The following is a 22,649-nucleotide window of genomic DNA, read 5'->3' as shown; positions in this document are numbered from 1 at the left end:
TAAAACATAGTTAAATAAAAGAAATTTGAGATTTAATTATTATTAAGTTTTATTAAATTGATACTTTTTACCACATGAACACAAAAACGTACAGGAAAATGGTACCGTTAAGCACCGATACCGATTGCCAGGTACCGGGCATCAGTACCGTATAGTTTCAAATGGTAAAGATACCCATCCCTAGTTTTTCGCTATCTAAGTAACGAAGGAACTGGCTGACTTTCCACTTACTGGCTTCGTTATTCGCCTATGAGTGCCACACTCATGCAGTGTAGGCTGGCGAGGCCCCATGGAGGTTATTTAAGCAAGGTGTTTTGCTTTGAGGTGATATTTATACAAATTACTTCTTTGGTAATAAAATGTGGCTTTGCAAAATGTGCAAATTACTTTGGCTTTGTCCAAAAAACTGTTTGCTAACAGTTTGGAATGAAACTTTCCTTCAGGATGGCCGGGGTTGCCTGCTTTGCCTGCACACATGACCAAAAGTTGTGGGTCAGGAACCACCGGGGGGAAGCAAAACAGCCTCAATTAAAATTAATTTCCAAGATTAACGCATTAACTTTGACAGCACTAGTTTGCAGTTATGAGGGGTAAAACCATGAAATTTTTGTATTTTAAAAAAATTAAGCTAATTTTTTCATTTTTTTATGGTTTATTGCACCTAATAGCAATTTATTCAGTAAGCCTACATATATGTTGGTACATTTGCTTTTAAAGTGTGGGATATAAGGGTTGTGTTGATGTACAGAAAAAGTTTTGAGTAAAAAATGATATCACAGAATGTAAGAATATAAAGATATGCTTTGGCAGACTTGGTATGGTGGATCATAAAGGGTTAAATGCAGCATTATTGAAATATATTGTGTATACAGACTTATTCTGAGGCTGCTCTCATTCTGTAAATGATCGATAGGTCATTTAACACACTTATTGAATTATCCATAACATCTAAGCTGTGTTAATTGTGTTTTGAATGCATGAATTAGCCATCACATCTGAGTATACTTACATACGCTTCTTTTTCCTCAGGTAGGGGTGAAGGGTTTAGTTGGACTGCAGCTCTGGTGACATATTTCTCACACGTACAGAAAACAATGTTTGCAGACACGTCTCATATGGACATGTATTCCCTGCTACTCTGAAAATTGTTATGCAGGACTTTTGACCCAGCAGCATAATGGGTGTCAGCATAATTTCTTACTTTACAGCACATTTTCCGTGATGCAGTCAAAACAGAGTAACCTTTCCCCTCTATGTGCTCCCAAGAGAGTAGTGGTTTACCAACATTGGTTGAGCAGAATTGCTGTTGATTAGGGAGCAGGTCAGCAGTAGAGGTAATGTTGGTTCTTTGTTGTTGTTGTTTTGCATTTTAGATGGATTTAATTATCTGGACATGAAAATACTCAGGGTTATGTCATGTATTTCAGGGTATGAGACTTATGTTGGAAGTAATACTGGCTTTGCATTAACCTTCTCTGCATACCTGATTTATATCAAACACCAGCCAGTAACTGTGAGTGTACAACAAGAAAATTCATCATCATGTAGGGAACGTTAACACCGCTCTCCAGCCAAACTATCAAGGCAGCCAGAAGTGTCTTTAGACATTATTTGTCCTATTTTCAAGCAGCCTCCAGAGTGCAGGTGTTGGCTGATGCCAGTTATTTCAAAGTACCATTAATCTGCCCGATTGATCGGTCTATCTCTGCAAAGAGCATCATCATCCCCCTCTAACAGTAAAGAAATTATTTCACCAATACAACCTACAGATTGGCCACAAGAAGACACAATTTCACAACCCAACTCCTTATTGATCAATATCAAAAGCCACTTTTCAAAAAATGGTTTGGTATTTTAAAACATCTGGTGTATTTCGGTCATCTTGGAGGTCTAAGTCATGTTTTTTTTTCCAGCACAGAAGGAAAACAACTCTTAGGCCATGTCCACCCACTTTCTGGGAAACGGAGTATATTTTTGTGTGTTAAGGCCTGTCGTCCACACGGACACCACAGTTTTGCGTCACTAAAAACAATGTTTTCTGAAAACCTTGGCCAAAGTAAAGATTTTGGAAAACACTGATTTTTTTGTTTTCATGTAGAAGCCGGGAAACAGAGTTTTTGGTACTCAAAGGTGTCATGGACAAAAGTATTTTCAAAAAGGAACGAGGGGGAATATTTGATGTTTGAAGTAGAATAGAATAGAATCCTGTACTCCTGTGTCCTGTCTGCTCACAGCAGGTGAAGTTCATGGCCGGTGTTAGCTCCGTTAGCCATGTCTGTGAATAGCATGATGCTACTCTGCATTCTGGTATTCCCTCTGTTGCTGGGTCAGCATGGCTAGCTCGTCAATCTTATTGGAGATAGATCTTACGTTAACAATAACAATGGATGGAAGGACAGGTCCATGTTGTCACTTCTTAGCTCTCACCTGAGTACCAGCATGTTGTCCTCCCTTCCTTCTCCTCACCTTGTGGGAAACATCAGGCCTTGCACCAGTTAGCTTTGACATACTATGGGCTGCTAACAGCTGATTTCACATGTAAACAATGCAGCCATGGTTACATGAAGGATCTCTAGACAAACACAGGAGAACAAACAGCAAAACATCACTGAAGACAAAACCAGTTTGGTGTCCATGACTAACAAATGAACCATTCAATGTAATGACCCACTCCAAATTCGCAATGAAGACAAAGAGATGAAAAAATTACAAGAAACAGACAAGGAAGAGAGAGCTGCTGCAATAGGCAGACACAACAGGGCAGTGCCTAGCAACTAATGATGAAAAAATGAAAATACCCTTCTACGTGGGTACAAAGCTTTAGAAAGTTTTACAGGAGCAATCAACATTTTTGATAACAGTGATGCAGCTTTTCCTTCCATTCATTAGCTGATCAGAGCAAATAAAATGTACAGGGACAAGTTATGGTTCAATACAGCATAAGGAAATCTCACTTTGTTTCATTATTCCCTAAAAACATACAAACTATAAAATCTTTTTCAATTTATGTTATATATTATTCGCTATATTACCTTTTTCTCCCCATCAAAGTTTAAAAACTTCTCCTGCCTTAGTGCTTCTGGGAGACGCCTTAAATCAGCCATCTACCCCCGGATCAGAGCGCTAATAAAACAAAGTTTTTAATGCTTTAAGCCTGGAGTCCCAGTAAAATTTAGAACAGGCATCATACTTTTAAAATTGGTTAGCAGAAAAACAAAGCAAAACAGGAAATGTAATTTCCCAGTGATTAATAAATGAAACTGGAACATAAAATATAAAGCTGTGCAACAAATTAGACCTGGTAATGTTTTATTACACCAGCCTTGACTTTATTTCTTTCAATTCTATCAGGCCTAGCCACTGAGACTGAATAAGATATTGAATATACTGTGGCATGAGCCAGTGAAATATTGCAAATTCATTATATGTGAAGGGCTGCTTCGGAGCCATAAATGTTGAGAATGAGATTGAAATTGAAAAGTTCTTTGGAACAAATATCATAAAACTCCTTTTCCATACATAGTGGGCCACAATTCAATAACGGCACTCCTTCTTTGCAGCATTCATTTTATCACGGGAAAAGTGTCAGGTACACGTCCGAGGTGTAATTATGGTTTCTCAAATGTCACGGTGGTCATTTGTCTTGGTGATCATGAACGTCAGGGTGCATGAGCAGCAGCAGTGCAAACGCTCTGATATGTTTTGTTGTGAACACAGAAAGGTGCTCAGGTTAGAAGCACGCCCATCATCGATGGTGCCCACGTGCAGATATTGTGCACGTGCAACAAAAGGGTCCTGTAACATTCAGATCACAAACTCCTGTTTAATAAGCCTGATAATGAATAATTAGATCTCAGGTGAGGATGTTTTCTTTGTTACTCTAAATTTGCTCAATGCCATCTGACTCATTGTTCAGGTAAATGATATTAATGGGCACCTTTACATACGGATGAATACACAAAGAAAACGTCCTCTGGCTAGGAGTTAGCGAGGGGGTGTGAATAACGGTGGCACTTAGTAAGACTGATAACACATTATCACCTCTGTTCTGCACAGGTGTTTGGAAATCATACCGAGGATTAATTGTCTTAAATAATAAGTGACGTATATAACAAATTAAAAATGTCAGTTGATCATCTCAGTGAGTTGTTTGGATTGTGAATATGCTTTAATTTCTCAGATAGCAGACTTTGCATCATTGAGAATAAAGCAGATTTTTTCCTTAACAGTTCTCAACTGACAACCATAAAAACATCAAGAAATACCTCTCTGTTTTGTTTAAAATGTCTGGTTCAAACCACTTTCACAACTCTTAATAACTGTGTATGAAGTAAAGGTGTCCAGCTTAAAGATAGCGTGCCAGATGGTGTGCATAATGTGCAGTCCCAGACCTGTACACCCTATGGTCCAGGGTATTACGAGTATTTTGAGAGGCCCATACATCAGGTATCCCCAGGACATTAAGAGTTGCTTTTTCATCAGTTGTTGCTTACATATTCATAAAACAGGTATCAGAGATATCGGAAGAGAGCAACGCTTTTATCTTTTAATCGTTACGGCCAGTCTGTGTGCAGCACACTGCAAGGAAAGACGTGCTTGATGGAAAACGAGATAAAGTGGCTGTTTCAATCACTTTTGTTCTAACGTCTGCAATCTTTCTTTCTTAACCTTTCCCAGGTGTCATGGGTGAATATGAGCCCAAAATTGAAGTGCATTTCCCTACATCTGTCCTTGCTGCCAAGGGAGTGACTGTCAGACTGGAGTGCTTTGCTCTGGGGAAGTAAGTAAACACGCACATATTGCACAAATATTTGTTGCTGTTTATTACAAAACCATCATTTTAATCACCAGGAAACTATAACTGCTCAGTTACTGAGAGATTCTTTAGATAATACGCCTTGTGTTGTGCTCTCCTTTTTAAATTACATTATTCCATTACCTGAATGGGAACCAGGCGTATCTTGTCTCGAGGCAGGATGTTAAGTGAGTGTAGAGGAGTGCTGCATCGTAGCTCGGCTGTTAGATGGCATGTTAGTGCATGGGGGGGAGACTGAACAGGGATTTCTGCCCCAGGGACCCATGTGTTCACATAATTGAGAGCCCTAATGTATCTGTGTTTCCTGGGTGCTTTCAGGCTCCGTTATGAATGTAGAGAGCCAAGGTTATGTCTGTGAAAAAAAATGAAATTGGTAATAGTTGTCTGCCAGGAGGGAAACACACTTCTGTCCATAGAGACTAAAATCCAAACCACTTACTACACTTAGCACTGTCACTGAAGTCAGCATCCCCACCTGCACATTGGACAAAATTGCTGCATTTTTTTAAGAAATAATGAAAATACAGTCATTTATTTTAATCATAATAAGAGCTACTCTCTGGAAAGGTTAGTGCTCACCTTTATTAGCGAAGTAAGAACATCCAAACAAAAGCAAAGTTTCAGTTTTTCCCTCCTTTTCTCTTCTAAGTATTAAATAGGTACTCAATATAATTTCTTTGCACACCATAATCATGTATTAACCCTCCTCTATCTTGTTTACAGTTATTCAGCATGAATAATTCATCACTGACTTCTATCTTAAGTGCAAACATTCTCTAATCTACAGATGACTAAGGACCTCGTAATTGTTTACCTTGATTTTAATTAATTAGCCACATTATGCTAAGTCCTTTCACAAATAATATAGCTCCTCCATCATGTGCATACGCAGGATATTAGGATGCTTGTAGACTACCTAGTGTCCTTCTCCTTGTGCTCCCCTCAGTGAAATACTTTGTGCGTGATGGCTTTCATTCAGACAGTGATCCCAGAGACTTACCCTTTTACGTAGAGATGAATGATTTATCAATGCACCCCATTAAGAAATGCCAGTCTTTATATAGCCCTGAAAATGAAGTTAGAATGGGTTTTGTTCTGCTGTTGATCAATATTTATGATGGCACCACTCGCTAAGACGGGACAGGAGAGCTCTTTGTGTTTGAATGCCAAAGCTCCTTGAAGTGATTGTCTGTTGGGATATAAACCAGAGACAGTGCTTTGTCGGCCACAGTCAAGGGCAAAAGAATTAATGAGACAAAGAAAATGAGGAGCTAGGACGATAAAGATGGTCCTCTTAACTTTCAAGAGTTTTGAATTGTTGTCACCTCATGATGTTATTTCTGGCGAGGCTTGTTGTGATATTTGAACCTTGACTGATTATTTTTCAAATGACGGCCATTGTTCTTCTGTTGTTAAGCATCACTGTGCTTCTGATGTTTTAAGTAGCATTGTGCAAAGAAAGACTGTTTTTTGTTTGTGGTAGTACTCTTGTCTTAAAAGATATTCAACTCTTCTTTCTGAACTAATGTCATGAGGCCCTGCAGAAATCAACACAAAGTATAATCCGAACACAGCAATCATTATCATTTGAGGTGTTCATTTGTTTTACAGATTAAAGCTTAAGTTTTTAGATTCTGGTTTGCTTCTTGAACATCACTAGTTAGCATTTACCAGCACTATAAATCCATGTAGTAGTTTTAAACCTCTGCAGATGATCCAGAATGCAGCAGCATGTCTGGTCTTTAACAAGCCCAGAACAGCCCATGTCACCCTGCTGTTAATCTCTCTTCCCTGGCTTCCAGTAGCAGCTTGAATCAAATTCAAAGCTTTTGTTCTGGCTGACAAAACACTGACAAGAACGGCTCCTTCCTACCTGGGGTTTGTCTTCTTCTACTCCTTCTCACCTACTACGCTCTGCTTGTGAAAGACACCTGGTGTTCCCAGCTCAGCGCGGCTCTGAATCTCTAGCCAGACTCTTCTCTTGTGTCGTGGCCAAATGATGGAATGAATAACCTAACTCTATATGATCCACAAAGTCCTTTTCTACTTTAAGAGATGTCTGAAAACTCATCTGTTCAGGGTACACTTAGACCCTTAATCTGAGCCTTCTCCTCTTTGTCCTCAGAGGTAGAATGAGTCAGAATGTCTCAGACCCAGCTCTTCGTGAATTTTCAGCACTATCACTGAATATTGTTGAAGGTTGAAGTATACTGTTGTAGCAATTGATTGTGGTTAGTTTGCTAGATAATTCTACATTTTTGAAAAGAAAGGAAAAAAATATTCATAACTTGTAGCACTTTGTCACACTAACAAGGTTTTCCTTCTGTCTAAATTCTTGCTTGTGTTGTACTTCGCTTTGGACAAAAGCGTCTGCTAAATGAAACTATAGAACTTTAGATGTAGTACACATGAATTAAAGAACAAAGGTTGTAAATTTAAAGTGTATGAAAGTGCTGTTAGAGATCCTGCATGTTTAATGCGTCTGCTACAAGCAGGTTTAATTCAGTCATTGTTTTGTTTTTGTAAATGGAATATCTTAACAATGCTTTTCATGATATTATTACAGCCAGTTGAATATGTTCCTGTACTGCCGAAACTCTGCTTTCACAATCACGAGGCACTGCAAAGTGCAGCGCCTGTAGCTGCTTTTATTTCAAAGGATATCAGAGACTAAAGTTCATTTGAGTTCAAAAAGCCTTGTACATTTGATTGGTTATACATTCTCCCACTCATTTCCACTTACAGCACAATATGCGGCATGCGGCGCATGCTTTCATCTGAATTGCCTGGGAGTAGACGGTATATACTTTTAGTTTCAGTGACCCCAGAGGGAGCTAGACTCTTGAAATCCTCACAGTTACTTTCCACATCAAGCTACACAAGACCACAAGGACCACATTGTCAGGAGCTACACAAAGTGCCTCTTAACTACAGCACATTTTATTCCCATGTTGCTGCAGCTAATGCTTTTGAAAGACAGATGCTTCTGCTTGGTTGATACAGGTAAAATGAGGTAAGATGTTCAGGTCCATCCTGCCTAAATATAGAATCGAATTCGCCAGGAGGGACCGACAAATGGAGAGCTTAGCAATCGAGCTAAGTGGTGGGATAATACCTAGATCTTAATGATCTGCAGCAAACTAATTCTCCACTGTATATTGGTATTAGATTTAATTTTCTGCCTTTATTGTGGAGCAGGTCCAGATGAGGGCACAGCAATTGTGCGGAATGCTAATTAAGATGTAATCTAAAGAGCCTGCCTATGGGCACAGAGCAAAATTGAAACTGTGGCTTCTTACATGAAGTCAGAGTATGTGTATAACACATTCACAGTGTTGGGGTGTAAAGCCCTCGGTTTGTACTCTGTGATTAAATGGATCTGACCAGAGCTGCAGAGTTCAAGAGTTTATAGCAACAGTTTCACAGAGAAGACACTGACAGGCAGAGTTTCACATTTATAAACTGAATAAGCCTGTTCCCTCCTGCCCACCCTCAGCGCTGTCGACATGTACAAGTCTGGTGCTCATTATTCAGCCTCCAAAGAGAAATCCTGCCACGGACTCTGGAAGATTCACACTCATGTTCCAGCCCCTGGAGGTCTCAGTAGAATTGCTCTGTTTTCCGGCTGGTCGAGAGTTTAGTTGGAGCAAAGGTCTCCAGTAGATTTCCCCATCAATAACATATAAGGAAGGGCCTCCAAACAGCAGCATGCCATATTCATGAGCACTGATTCAATCTGCGCGCCTCTTTCTGGCATTTGTTTATGTTGTTGTTGCAGCACTGGGGGGCATTAAAATGAGAATGCCAAGTACTAACAAATGGAGCTACATTAGAGTACAGATATTTGATTTTACCTCAGGGTGCAGATACTTTTCATGAGATCTATGCTGTTTGGGAGGATATTTGTTATCGATCCAGTATACTTTGTAATGTGCTGTCTGTTCAGCAGATGGGAAAAGACACAAGCGGCAAAAGTGACTATAGCAGTTCTTCTCTCATTATTGGAATGGATTCATGTTTGTCTAATTAAAATCGTCTCATTTTTCAATGTAATTGGGCCTCCATTGAAAGCCTTCTGCATTAACATCAGTGAGAACAATGATATTCTGTCTATCTTTGAATGTGTCAGTGCATATAATCATGTGTTTTATCTTCCTGTTTAGGATCAAAGATACAAGAAAATAAATATTTTTCAAAGCTTGCATTAGAGTTAATGTAGAATTTCAGAGCTTCAGCACCAGAAATCCATTTGACTGTTACTCAGTATGTTGGTCCACACTCTCAGTGATGTGTGGACGCCTGAATGCATCCTGTAAGGTAATGATGTAGATATTCAAAAATACAAAGTAAATGAAATGTTGCAGCAAACTGAGTACAAAACAGAAGTGATGAGAAACTCTTGTCCAAAATAAAAATAATGTTGCATTTAATAGAAAACCTGACCTGCATCCTAATCGGAGTTTGTTCACTCAGGAGCACTTCAGTGTCCTTGTGAATTTGGAGCAGATAAAAAAGCTCAGGGATGTTTCATTTCCATCTTGCTTAAATGATTGATGGGTTCACTGGAGGTTTGTATGGTGTCACATTTCCATCTTTCAGACACCTGTCAGATCGGGTTGTCACACAGGCGCGCTGCAGAAACCGAGCGAATAGTAAGACATTCTCTCCCTGCACGTGTAAGTCATCTATCATAAGGATCCATAGGGCAAGCCGTGAATAAACAGGGGGAGATGACATAGCTTGAACACTAATCATGGAAAAGTCTCTTGCTGATGTAAAAGCCTGATTTGAATAAAGTCTGTGCTCTTCTGAAAGCCAGGGTTTGTGATTGGCACAGAAAATGTTTCATGATTGGTCCAAGGTCGGTTATTTACTTCCACTGGAGAGCTGACATTGTGCTGGGATGATACTTAAATACAAAAGAAAAGCTCCCAAGGATTTGTAAATCAAATGTCAGATTAATAATGAACACATACACTGCCAAAAACGTATAAACCACATTAGTCTGACCATTTTTTCCCTAATTCTTTGTATTATGAAGATACGTAAAAGCAGTTTTAAGATCACTTCATAAGCATAGAAACATTTACCCTCCCTTTACAGTACCCCATTGATAAAAACACCAAAAAACTGTCTTTTTGATATTTAAGAGTTGCATCACTGCTGCAAACTCTCCTCTGTGTGTAAAGCCTGCATGCATTTTCTCCTCCTTTTTCCAGTTTAGTGTATAATCCCACGCTTTTCTTCACACAGTCCAGTGCCAACAATCACATGGAGGAAGATAAATGGCAACATCCCCAAAAAAGCCAGACTTAGGAAGTCGCAGGCTGTGCTGGAAATTCCCAACATCCAGCTGGAGGACTCAGGGACGTACGAATGCAAAGCGGAGAATCCGAGAGGGGGCACGGCGTTCAAAGGACATCTGCAGGTCTACAGTGAGTCCAAGCCTGCTCTTATTAATGTTTATCTCGTCTGCATGACAAGTAGAGGCAGAGGTACTGATGTTTTACAGGCTTTGTGAGTTATTTCTGCAGAGTTTTCAGGGACTCTTCATGATTAAAACTTGAAAGTATCACTATCATAAAACTCAAGGCTGGAGATCAGTCGTGGTCCTTGTGAACATGCTGAGCAGTCAGGGGACTAATTATATTCATGCATCCAAGAACTTAAGTTGATCACATCAAGTAATGAGCTCTTTTATTTACATCTGAGAGCGAAAAGTCAAACCATGAACTCTCTGGTGCACAGTGGACAGCTACTCAAAAGTCATTTCTCTTGAAGCTGCAAAACAGCCTCTCAAGTGCTCTCTGCTGCTCTACTCCTATGAGCTTCATTCAGTGGTCAGTCGTTGTAACTGCAAGTTAATTTTCTGTGACTGCAAAGACAGACACAGTTTTGGACCCTGCTGGCATATCCTGTCAATCGTGTTAAACCTTTTTTTTTTTTCTTTTTTTTTTTCAGACAAGCAGTAAATTATGTTTCACCATGACACTGTTTGTGATATATGAAGAGCTCTCTTGCCATTGAAGTTTTTTGAATTTAACATATATAGTTATGAAGTAAGTAAAAAAAGAAAGACATGCTTCAATAGATAGCTGCATAAGCTTGTTTGGAGTAATGATATGTATATCAAGGAGATAATCTTATAGGCAAAAAAATCCTAGATTGATTCAGGTAAGGTTCCTTAAAAATAGATAATTTAAGGTGGATTTCAAACTCCAGGTGTCATTAAAATACACAGAACATTTTCAATAAAAAAATCATGGTGAGTTAAGAAAAATATATACTGTAAAAGATAAAAAGTAACGTTAAACTTATAAAGTGTACCCATTATAATTTACAGCCTGTCTAATTTGCTTTAACTGTTAAATCGTTCAAAATGTAGGTATTGACAAACTTGTGCAATTATTTTACTTTCATTTATTTAATTAAATATTGTATTGGAAATTTCAATTTAGTGATGTGATTTTGAAATAGGTTCATTGACATTGCATATATCTACAAAAAAGTACAGTATCGGGTCGGATTGCTGACACCACTCTGAATTTTACTTTGTATCAGATCAGGAAGGAAATAGTTATCCATGGAATTACAAATAAAAAAATAACAGTTAAATTCTGTTGTACACTCATACTAATGTTAAATGCTTAGGTGCATGTGGTCCACTGGAGTAATTACATGTAACTTTATAAAAAGTCAAATATTTAAACAAAAAATTGTATTGAAACATTTTTTCATGCCTTAAGAGGAATAAAAACACTTAAGGAAAAAATCTGGACACAAGCTTTTTAATTCATGCACCAGAGGGTTAAAGGGTCAGTTTTGTTTTGTTTCTTTTTTATTATCATGTGGCTTTGAATACCTGTTTCTAATTGTTTCCCTCGATACAAAAATATGATCTGATTTAATTAAAGGATGTTAAATAATACAAATTAGACTCTCAGCTTTGTTATAGATCTTTAAAAACATTTTGATGTCTTCAGATATCAATTTCCAAATTCATCCCAGACGTATTAGACGTATAGATTTATGAAATGAACTCATTGCATTCAGATCGTAAACTTATCTCTGAGGACACATGTCTCCCCACTTCTCTGCCTGAGCCGTGTGCACAGGACCAAGATAATGGACTGCCTCAGCCTTGGTAGGACACATTCCCAAGGCCCTGCACTTCTTGGCAACCTCCATTCTGTTGACATCACAAGGAGAATAGGGAGCCTAATTTGTAGCAGGCTCACGCTAAATGTAATTTACACAGGTCAGCTGCGGGTTTGAACTTCCATTGTGAGGAAGACCTTCCTGACCATAATCATTCAATCAAACCGCCCAAAAAAAAAAGGTATTCAAGGAAGGTTCCGTATGCAAAGAATAGGAAAGAACGTGTACTGCATGATACTGTAGAGGAAGCAGCTCAACGGGTGTTTTCCTCCTTTTTTTTCACTCACACTGTGTTGGAAATACAAAGCAGGGAAATGCACAATGCTTCAGTACACATCTTTTACTTTGGACTCATAAATTCCACCAATAAGTCATGTGTCCAGGAACAACTCTCCAATCTGTCCATGATATTGAAGTAGAATTACGGCTTATTTATGCATATGCTAACTTCAAATATTGATCTAATATTTTGAGTCTTGTTCTCAGTAAAGATTTAGATATCACCACATGATTTTTACATTTTGCATGTGCAAGTGTCTCATTCATGTGAGAAATAACAACACAATAAAGGAAAAAAGGATCGTAAGCTTAAGCCACTGACTCAATAATTAATATTCCTTCCACAGGACCAGCTGAATGATGTAACCCCAATCAAAGGTCCCTTTAAATTTTATGATATTCAATGAATAAGAATAAAAAATAACGCAGGACCACATAAAGCATTGGGCCAAATGGATAGAAAGAGACTACAAGATGAAAAGAAAGTACATACAGCCCATACAGGGCTCAGATGTGGAGTTGTGAGAGTCTGTGCAGCATGTGGAGCTGGGCAGGAGCTGTGGATGCTGCCTTGGAAACAAACAAGTAGGCTACAGGAAAAAAAAGGGAAAGAAGAAAGGCTTCATGGTTCAGGGGCGCTCTGGAAAGACAGTTGCCTAGTTTTCCTGAGCCACAGGCGAGCCATGCAGCAGAAGAACAATACAAAGAACATGCTCAGGAACCTCACAGAAACATGCTGGTGAGATCTGAAGAGGAGAGGAGGGCTTCACCTTTTCCCAAAATGTGCAACTCTGGGTTCAATTAGTGAAAGTCTCCTCAGCACTTTCTGCTTACAGCCTGAAACAGCTTCAGAATTTTAACGAGTAGATCAAACTTATTGAACGGATTGCTCCTTTCTGTAAATATTTTCCAAGTTTGGGGTTTCATACTTTGGTGTTATCATCCCACTTCCTGACTGGGAGATGCCCTGAACATTTAAACCCTCTTTCTGCTCATTAAGGCTGGTGAGCATTTTATTTCGCCTCAATCCCTCACGGCTAAAGAGTACAGAAGAGAACAGGAGAAAGATGTTATGTTCCCGGAAACCTTGTGTGATTTATAAGATAACTTTGTTAAGTGATTTGATAAAGAAAGTCAGTCTGTCATATCAGCTCAGATAATTATCACAAGCGATTTCTTTTAAATTAAATTCCTCCCAAATCGTATTTCTGCCTCTTTTGTGTCCATCATCTTCAGACACTCAGTCCATTTCTTCATTAACTGTCAACAATGTGAAACTGGGCGCCTTTCTCCTCTTTTAAAAGTACTGGTTACCATAATAGTGCCTAGTATGCGTTTCAAGGATGAATTACTTATTCCCAAATCTTTTTTTTCTGTCTTCCAGCCCTCCCTCAGTGGGTCAGAATGATTAATGATACTCAGATGGATAGTGGAGAGAAGCTCCAGTGGGAGTGCAAGGCCATGGGGAGGCCCCGGCCCACCTATCGCTGGCTCCGTAATGGTTTGCCCTTGACATCCCAGGTACCTACCTTGCAGCACAGTATCTGCTCTTTTTTTGGCTCGTTGTTGCATGAAACATCTGAATTATTCCTGTACGGCTGCATGTGCAGAACGTCTTTATTCAGATGTGGTGTTACTGTACGTCTTTTCTCCTTACAGGGTCGAGTTGAAACGCTGAACGGGGAGCTGACTATTCATAAGGTGCTGCAGACAGACTCGGGAATGTACCAGTGTGTTGCGGAAAATAAATACGGGGCCATCTACTCCAATGCAGAGCTGAAGATTTTAGGTAGGTCTCTTTCGGATTTAAATGAACAAGTGAAAATGCACCATACAAAGTAGGGGTGGGTAAAAATATTGATGAATCGATGCACTGAAACATGTCCTCGCCCAATTCAATATCCATTCAGCAAATCCTCTGAATGGATTAATCTCCTGGCAAGTGAGGGGGAACGTATGTGACAAACCACATATGTTCACATGGGACATGAAAATTTAAATCAATATTAAATCAAATCGTGACCTAAAGAATCGAAATCAAATCAAATCCTGAGGTTCCTGGCAATACCCAGCCCTAATACAAAGAAAAAAAGGGGGGGTTAAAGGGCTGTGAGAAGTTTGAAAGTGTTCTTGAAAAAGTCTCCCTTCTAGATAAATGCCCTGATCGTAATCCACGCTTTAAAATGAGATTATCAGCGCCAATATTGCTAGTTACAGGTCATTTTAAATTGCTACTTCTTAGCTTCCAGTTCAGGTCGACCAGGACCAATTGGTTTATGACAAATCTAGATCTCTATGACAAAACCACGCCAGCTGATGAAGTTTTAATAGAGAGAAGAAATAAAACACAGAGATCTGTGTTTTTCTCTGCAGAAAACGATTTCTGTGATTGATTCTGTAGTGATGGTGGACACAGGAGCTTAAATGTCTGACAGAAAAAGGACTGAAGAGCAGAAGAAAGATAAACAGGACAGTGATACAGCCCAAGCTAAAGGCTAATTAGCCTTTAGCTTGGGCTGTATCACTCTATAAAACCAATCCACATGCAGCAGTTATTCTGCAGTGGTCTGTTCAAACTTGAGAGTCTATCAATAAAATGAAGAGTGAGGTTACGTTAGCTCTGCTTGGTAGATGACTGGCAGGACATAGCTAACCAGGATTCACTACTATTACACATTACAGACATATCTCAGAGCACCCCGCTGCCAGCTGTGCAAAATATGAACTGCTACTTAACTACTTAAAAACTGACAGTGTTAACTTGTCATGTTAGCCTACAGATATATCAGCGCACGGGGCTGACGATAGAGCTACATATAGCCGGCTGCTACAACATTAGCTTGATGTTACGTTTCAAATCTAGCTGTACTGATAAATACCTTACCTCAGCGCATTGTATCCAATAAAAAGTTGTCTAAAGCAAAGGAAATGGGTTTCAATTCGATCTCACGGTTCCACACACGGCCACTGAAAGTCACAATCAACAGTGTGCGGAGACTCCGGGCCACAAGGTGTCGAGGGAGTCCGATTTAAACAGCTCCTCCTCATAGCATCTTTACGTTTCACAAGCCAACTCCAGCCAAGCATTTTTCTTAATACTCTACAAAGAATCAAATCTCAGGCTGAGTATTGGCGTCTGAATGAGGTTCCACATGATGGGTAAGGAAGATTGAAATGCAAGAGGGAGAAGCAAAACTGTGAGATGTGCTGATTGCCAATCAATGGTCCCTGATTTAACCCCAGCAGTGGACGTCATGAATAAAAGAAGGACCCTTACGGTTATCGTCGATGAGGTGTCTGCACGCGTGGAGCAGAGGAGTGCCTGGAACAGCTCTACATTATTCTCCAAAGAATGAAAAGCAATGACTTGTAGGTATAGATTTATACTAATGGGAGCAAACACTGGGAAAGAGACATCAATGGTTTGTTTGATGGAGTTTAATGACTCCATTAGGATCTTATCTGAGCACTATCGTTTGTCATCAAAGCACAGCCTACATTGCAATCCCCATTACTTAGAAAAGCTTCACTTCCTGCGTCATTCTCATCTGGTATTTATTAGCTAATGTTTATGGTTATCATTTCATAATCCATTTTAATTATTAACAATTGTCTACTCACACATCGTGTTCTGAATCAGGGTTTTTTTATCCTCTCACATGTATTTCATGTGCTCTGAAATTTGAGGACATGTGAAGCCGCAGAAACCAAGCCCTTCAGATTTAGAGCTCTGGGCTAAAACATAACAGTCACACTGACTGGCTGTCCACTGTTCTGTGTTGATGCACTATTTTCTCCTTGTCATCTTCTATACTGGGACGCATCTGGTGACACCCGTTCCCCTTTCATGTTCCCCCAAGGGACAGCTTGATTTACTGTCTTTGTGGCATGCCCTTTTTGAAGGGGAATCTGTGGCATTTTGAAAATCTTACAGCAAATGGAGAAAGTTTTTTTGCAGAAAATCTATATTTTTTGAAACCAACTTTGCGTTCGCTCTTTTGTCCATAAGAGTGAGGAGTCGTGGATTCTAAAAAGCTTCATCTGAACTGATGGGGAGCTGCTTTAGCCTTCCTTGGAGTCACAGTCGCTTTGATGATATATGGAAGCCTGTGATGAATGTTTTCATAACTATACCCCCAAGGTGTCTCTTCCAGTGACCTGTGCTCTGTGGAGATGTCCACAAGCAAACACTATCAGGACAGATTACATGGCTAATAACAGCCTGTAGATGAGTGATCACTGGAGGCTACTCTGGGGCAGCGGCTGCCCTCATGCCTGTGATCTTGTCCCAGATCCCGCTCTTCTGGGAGGGTGGCCACTGAAGTAATAAGGGTACTGCTGCCACCAGCTGCAGGCTTGCTCTTATTTTGATTAAAACAAATACACACAGCAACTGCTCTGTTTTCTGCTGCTTTCGTGTCTAGGGGGACCTCTGCCACTCAGGCAACTACCCAGGCTCAAAGACACAAGTGTTTCAGGGAGAGGGGTCAGCCTGTAGCTACAGACGGGATTGAATTGTCATTGTGTATAATGTCACCTATAAGGCATCAGTCAGGATTTGAATAATCACGGCTGACAAGGCCTCGCAGCCTGGAGATGGCCTTGATGTGTAATGCAGCTGCACACCAGCAGCACATCAACGTAAAGCTTGAAGCCTTATTTAGACCATTAGGACTTAATTCATGCCTGCGAGCACGCCATGATTGTTAAAATGCTTCTTTAACGTATTTAGTAGTCACTCAGGCAGACTTGTTAAATAAGGGTAAAGCAGAATGTTCATAAAAGCAGTTGAAATCATCCAAGCATGTCATCATTTACATCAAGGCAGTTATTTACTAATTAAGCAGCCGAACATGTTTATATTTTTCCAGTAGATTAACATATGATTGAGAACTACATCAAATTATACTGAAGTTTATGAAAGCATATTTATTCTTTTGTAAGTGTAGAAGAATGCTTTGGGAAATGTAATTATTACCTCAAAATAATTTGATCTAACTGTGTTTGAGTCATGTCAGTCAAAAGCCTCCAGCATTTTTAGAATAATGTCTTTTAAATGCCACAGTTGGAGAGGCGTAACCACTGGTATGTTTATTAATCTGTAACTTGTTAACCACAATTATTTGAGATTATTCCACCTTAAGGGAAAAATATAACATAAATGAATAAATAAATAAACAAGGGGTATCTGATCAGAGTGATTTTTTTATTAAGAAAGTGATTTTCAGTTATCGGTTTTTGAAACAATGCATAAGTTACTGGTTTCAGTTCAAGCCACCCATTGTTTATAATGAATAAAATGTCCTTTTATTTCTATATCTTTAAAAGGATCAAGAGTGAAATGATTCAGCTTTGTACAAATTCATCCAAAATTGATTTAATTCAATACTTGAATCCAATTTACAATCAGCAACTACATATTTTCCTCTTACAGGGGTGTGTGTAGTGTAGTATGTTTAAGATATCCCTCTGGTGCATAGTTTTTACTGTAGTGGACAGCTATTTAAAAGTCATTTTCTCCTAAATGAAATAGTTTTTATGATTGAACTTTATATCAGCCTCTTTTAAGATTTGTCTCTCCTGTGTTTTTTCATCTTAGGGTATTAAACATGTTTTCAATTCCATGTTCAGATATCTGATTTTTCAGACAGTTACAGACAATTCTTCAATATTTTTCTTAAGCAAAATCAATGATTTAGTCAAATTTAGATAACAATATGACTGTAATTTAATTTAGTCAAGGATTTAAATGTATGAATGGAATTTAAGGAGAAGGTTGTTGCAAGATTTTTTAGGACACCAGTTCCCAAAAAAAGCCTGATCTCTCAAAAAGTGTCTGGAGAGGCTGCAGTGCTCAGCTGGGCAACCATAAAAATCAAAAATGATAGTTTTTTTTCTTTCTTTTGAGAGTCTAATCTCTTTTAAGCTCTCCCTCTGGACATATTTTACAAACCCCCCCAAAAATACACAAGAACAGCAGCTGTCAATCATCATTAAACGTGACGTAAATCCTCGTTTTTAACCTCTTTTAACCAATGAAAACAAAACTCCTCAGAAAAAAGAGGACTTGAATGCAAGGCAGCCCAATGATATCTTCAAATCACCACAACAGTCAGATGTGAGAAACATTTCTACTAGATGTATTTATTTTTAAAAGTTTGACCACAGCCCATCTGGAATGACTGGGGAGATGGATTTTTTGGCCCATACAACAGCCAGCCACCAGGGGGAGCAGTTTTTATGGCAACCTCACTTTAAGCCAAGCAAGATGTCGTCCATTGCCTTGGTGAACTAAAGAGCCTAAATCCCAACATGAAGCATTGGTGCACCCAACCCCCTCAAATTTATTCATTATTTACTTATTTTTCAACTTACTTAATTTCATGTTTGTCTTTTTCTTTTCTTATCTTATAGGTAATTTATTATCCTTGGTAACATTTTGTATCAATAGATACAGCAAAATGTATAAATGACTGTAAGTTAAAATGTGTAAATATCTATTAAAGTGTTTTGCAAAGCATAAAAAAAATATTCATGGAATTACCAAAAAAAACAACATTTTGACTCATTTCTTCATTAAGCTCAAACTGTTTTATGTTGAATGTACAGGTGCATGTTGTCCTCTGGAAAGGACATGTCTGTAACTTTATGAAAAAAATCAAACATTTAAAAATAGAAAATAACATTTAAGGAAAAAAATAATCTGGACCCAGGCTGTCATAAATCAAGTATCAGACGGATAAATGTTTACAGATACATTGAGTCTGCTTTTTTTGTTGATAGTGTCTTATTTCTTCCTTTGTTAAACCTTGTGTGTCTCTCTCACACAGCATCCGCACCCGTCTTTGTCCACAATCCTGTCCGGGTCATTGCCACTCTTGGAAAAGATGTGTCCCTGGAATGTAAACCCAGAGCATCACCAAAGCCCCGGATAACATGGAGGAGAGGAGACAGGCGTATACAGCAGAATAAAAGGTAGAACAACAGCAGCTTTTAGAGCATCATGTCTTTTTCTCACAAAGACTTGGCATCTTCACTCTGGATCTTTTCTTTCCCTCTGTGTGGTTGTTTTGTCGTATGAAATTATATAAATGCATTGAGTTCTTGTTCTGTGTGAGAAAAACTCTCATTTACATGCAGCTTGCGAGAGCTCCAAAGCTGATAGGGATCCAGTGTTGCGCTCAAGGACACTTAGCTGGCGCAGGTGTTTGCCTATGCAAAGGCTGGAACCTGAGATCACAGACTGAGGTCATCAAAGAAAACCTGAGCACAACGTAAAGCAGACACACACACACACATACTCATGAGTATGGCAGCATGAAGGGGGATGGTGCTTTTTAAATCAAACACTCAACCATTTCAGGAGTATCTGTTTCTGTCAAGCTTTTTGTTGTCAATTATCAACTTAGATATAACCAGGAATAAAAAAGATACGGTTGATACTGTGTGTTAAATTTCCACAGCATGACAGATCCTTTTAATCGCACAGTTAATCCTCATTACTCAGCGCCTCCAAAGAGGTTCAGCTTTTGGTGCTGAAAAGTTGAAAAATGTAGATGAATCAATTTGTTCTAAAAATGTAACAGAAGTAATGATCTGCCTTGAGCTCTTAACTCTGCAGCCAAAGTAGCAAAACTTTGAGTGTGTCTGAATTGAAACCCTGAAAATCACTTTGGACTTTTGGAGGGAATTAATTTAGCTGCTATCATCGGGACAGATTACCAGATATTCTTTGCAGACATAGATATGTTAGCTCTCTGTTTTATAAATAGTGCCAGTTTTTTTTTTACCTCTGCACAGTTTAGAGGATAGAATATTATGGGAGCAAGTTAATTGCTCTGTAAAATATGTATGAAGTCATGAAAGTTTGCCTCCCTCAGTATCTTCATATTGTTTTTCATCTCAGTTTCATGGCATAATTGTAAGCGTTATCACCCCGGCTCAGGCCCTTGAGGAATTGCATACATGTCTTGTAGTAACACATCACAGTTTCATTACTGTAACTGAAATTAAGTGTCACTACTAAAATAAAACACCTTGGGTGCTGGCAAAGCTCGGGAGACCCTTCCTCAACCCCACCTCCTGCTCAGGGAAGCTGACAATTTAGAGCGTGCAATTGCATTTGGAATTCACATTCAGTTTGATGCATCATCTTTTATGAGAAACATCTCTCTGTGTTGCACCTAGAGGGGGCCAAGCAGAGCGAGGGTCCATCAATCAAACTGAGCGACACCAGTGAAATTATCAGTCGCTGCTGAGCATCCCAAGTTCTGAGTGAGAGAAGAGGACCTTTTATTTATCAGCCAAGATTCAGCAGTCTGTTCGACAGCCTCGCAGCAAGGGCAGCCAGTTGATAATCAGATCCTCAGTGAGCTGCTCCTTCAAACAGGCAGCGACAAATGTTGAAGCCTTTAACAGGTGGATGGAAGCACAACGCGCAGGAATTAGTTTACCACTGTTATTTTAGAGGCTGGTGAAACAAAAAAAAACAGTTTATGTCCCGCTAAAGCAAAAAAAAAAAAAGTCGACCAGTGTTTTTTGGAGGTCTGTTTTCTTTAAAAGCGCTGGCTTGAGAGGGACTGATGGATGGGGATAAGTAAGTGAGTGCGCTGCCCTAAAATGGTGATGGATGACCCCTGTCTGTCTGATCTGATAAAGCTTTTGAGGTATTTGTCAAACCCTTCCAAATCTGTTTTTGGGTGTTGTTGTTGTTGTTGTTGCAAGCTGCAGGATTCATACCTGTCCCAACCCCTCCATCTAGTTTTTATATGATCTGAGAAAAAGTTGTTTTCTAAGAGCATTCAATTGTTCAATAAGTGTCAAACAAGCAAATTGATCCCACTCTTCAACGAGTTTAATCATTATGAACTATGAAGTGCTGCTAGTTTGTGTGTGGTTCATTGACATTTCATGTCTATGGGATATACTTATCAATTTTATTAAGTATTATTTCAAGTAATGACCAATTTTATCATTTGGGTGACATTTCACTTTTATTTAATACAGAAAGTGAACAGGTATCACCATTTATTCAGCTAAAAATGTAAATCATGTGTTGGAATTTGCAGTTTTTGTGCTGTCTGATTCCTCAAATGTCTAGTTTGCGCTTCAAAATTACCACTAGAATACATGTTTGTGAATATTAATTTTAGTGTTATTTGTTAAATATAATCATGAAAATATGACAAATGTGTTTAAAAACTTATCAAATAATTTATGTGGGAATTACGTTTGTGTCACCCATTGAAAAAAGGCCTATGAATTAGAGGTGGGTAAAAATATTGATGAATCGATGCATCAGAATATTTCCTCGCCCAATTTAATATTGATTCAGCAGATTCTCTGAATTGATTCATCACCCGGCAAGTGAGGGGGACTGTGCAGGTTATTGGCGTTGTATAGACGAGGGCCACCAGAGACCAAACAACAAAAAAATGGCAGCCAAAGCAGCAGTAGCGTAAAGTTAGATCCTTTTGCTTTAAAGTCTGACACTTGGGTTGTTTTATTGCTCCAAAACGTGAGGTGACATACCACATGTGTTCACATGGGGCATGAAAACCAATAATCAAAGCATTTAAATCAACTGCGAATCGAATAGATTGCGAATCAAATCAAATCAAATCAAATCAAATCGAATCGAATCGAATTGAATCGCAACCTAAAGAATCAAAATCGAATCCAATCATTAGGTTCTTGGCAATACCCAGCCCTACTATAGATCAGCATGGGTTTTTCCAAAGTCACATGACTTAAATCAGTGAAGTCATGTCCTTTTTAGTGGGAACCATGAAGAAAGTGTTACATATTTTAATATCTCCTCACCAATATTTAGTTATTTTAGATTTTGGCTAAACTGTGATATAAATGATGAGGGACATATCTGGGGAGTGTTGTCTGATATAGAAATGTTGTGTAACTCTAAATTCAGTATAATAAGCCACGTTTCCACCAAGCGGACCGATTCGGTTTGTCACGGTACGGTGCGCATTTTGGGGTGTTTCCACTGACTTATCCTGGGACAGATCCCCAAATAACCGAGACGAGCCATCCCACTTTTTGGGACCCTTCATATGGGTGCCAGACTGAACCAATCCGCTCTTGGAAGGTGGGGAAACAACACTGCAGACTGTTAATTGGTCAAAAGAATCTTCACTTATCATGCGGCAGCGGCTGCATTTCTCCTGGCGGCACACGGACTTCTCTGGAACAAAGCTTGATTGCACTTTGTATCAAAGAGCTACCTGCCAATCACGGAGAGGACAAAATGCTGCATGTCTTCCATCTATGCTCTTTGTTTACTGTGTCGCATTTTTCTTCTTCGTTGAATTAATTAGCAGGGCAAACTGTAGGACTGCTACGGCGTCACGCCATTGTTTAACAGTTGCGGCTTTCTGCA

General features: G+C 39.1%; 1 protein-coding gene across 4 annotated transcripts in view; it reads left to right on the top strand.

Annotated features, from left to right (window-relative positions):
- The window catches only part of cntn5 (contactin 5), a 236,584-nt gene that overhangs the window by 183,153 nt on the left and 30,782 nt on the right, over positions 1 to 22,649 (top strand). For all 4 annotated transcript variants that reach the window (XM_074679099.1, XM_074679098.1, XM_074679100.1 and 1 more), the window contains 5 exons: positions 4,678 to 4,780; positions 10,070 to 10,251; positions 13,638 to 13,774; positions 13,913 to 14,042; positions 19,084 to 19,228. In XM_074679099.1, the coding sequence (XP_074535200.1) occupies positions 4,678 to 4,780; positions 10,070 to 10,251; positions 13,638 to 13,774; positions 13,913 to 14,042; positions 19,084 to 19,228 (697 nt within the window). The remainder of the gene's footprint in view (positions 1 to 4,677; positions 4,781 to 10,069; positions 10,252 to 13,637; positions 13,775 to 13,912; positions 14,043 to 19,083; positions 19,229 to 22,649) is intronic.

Source organism: Halichoeres trimaculatus, unplaced genomic scaffold (genome assembly GCF_033239565.1).
Source record: "Halichoeres trimaculatus isolate MK-OKI-2021-1 unplaced genomic scaffold, fHalTri1.1 fHalTri1_scaffold_9, whole genome shotgun sequence".
NCBI classification, from domain to species: Eukaryota; Metazoa; Chordata; class Actinopteri; order Labriformes; family Labridae; genus Halichoeres; species Halichoeres trimaculatus.
Note: the sequence above shows the minus strand (reverse complement) of the source record. Positions and strands in the feature narration are given on the sequence as shown.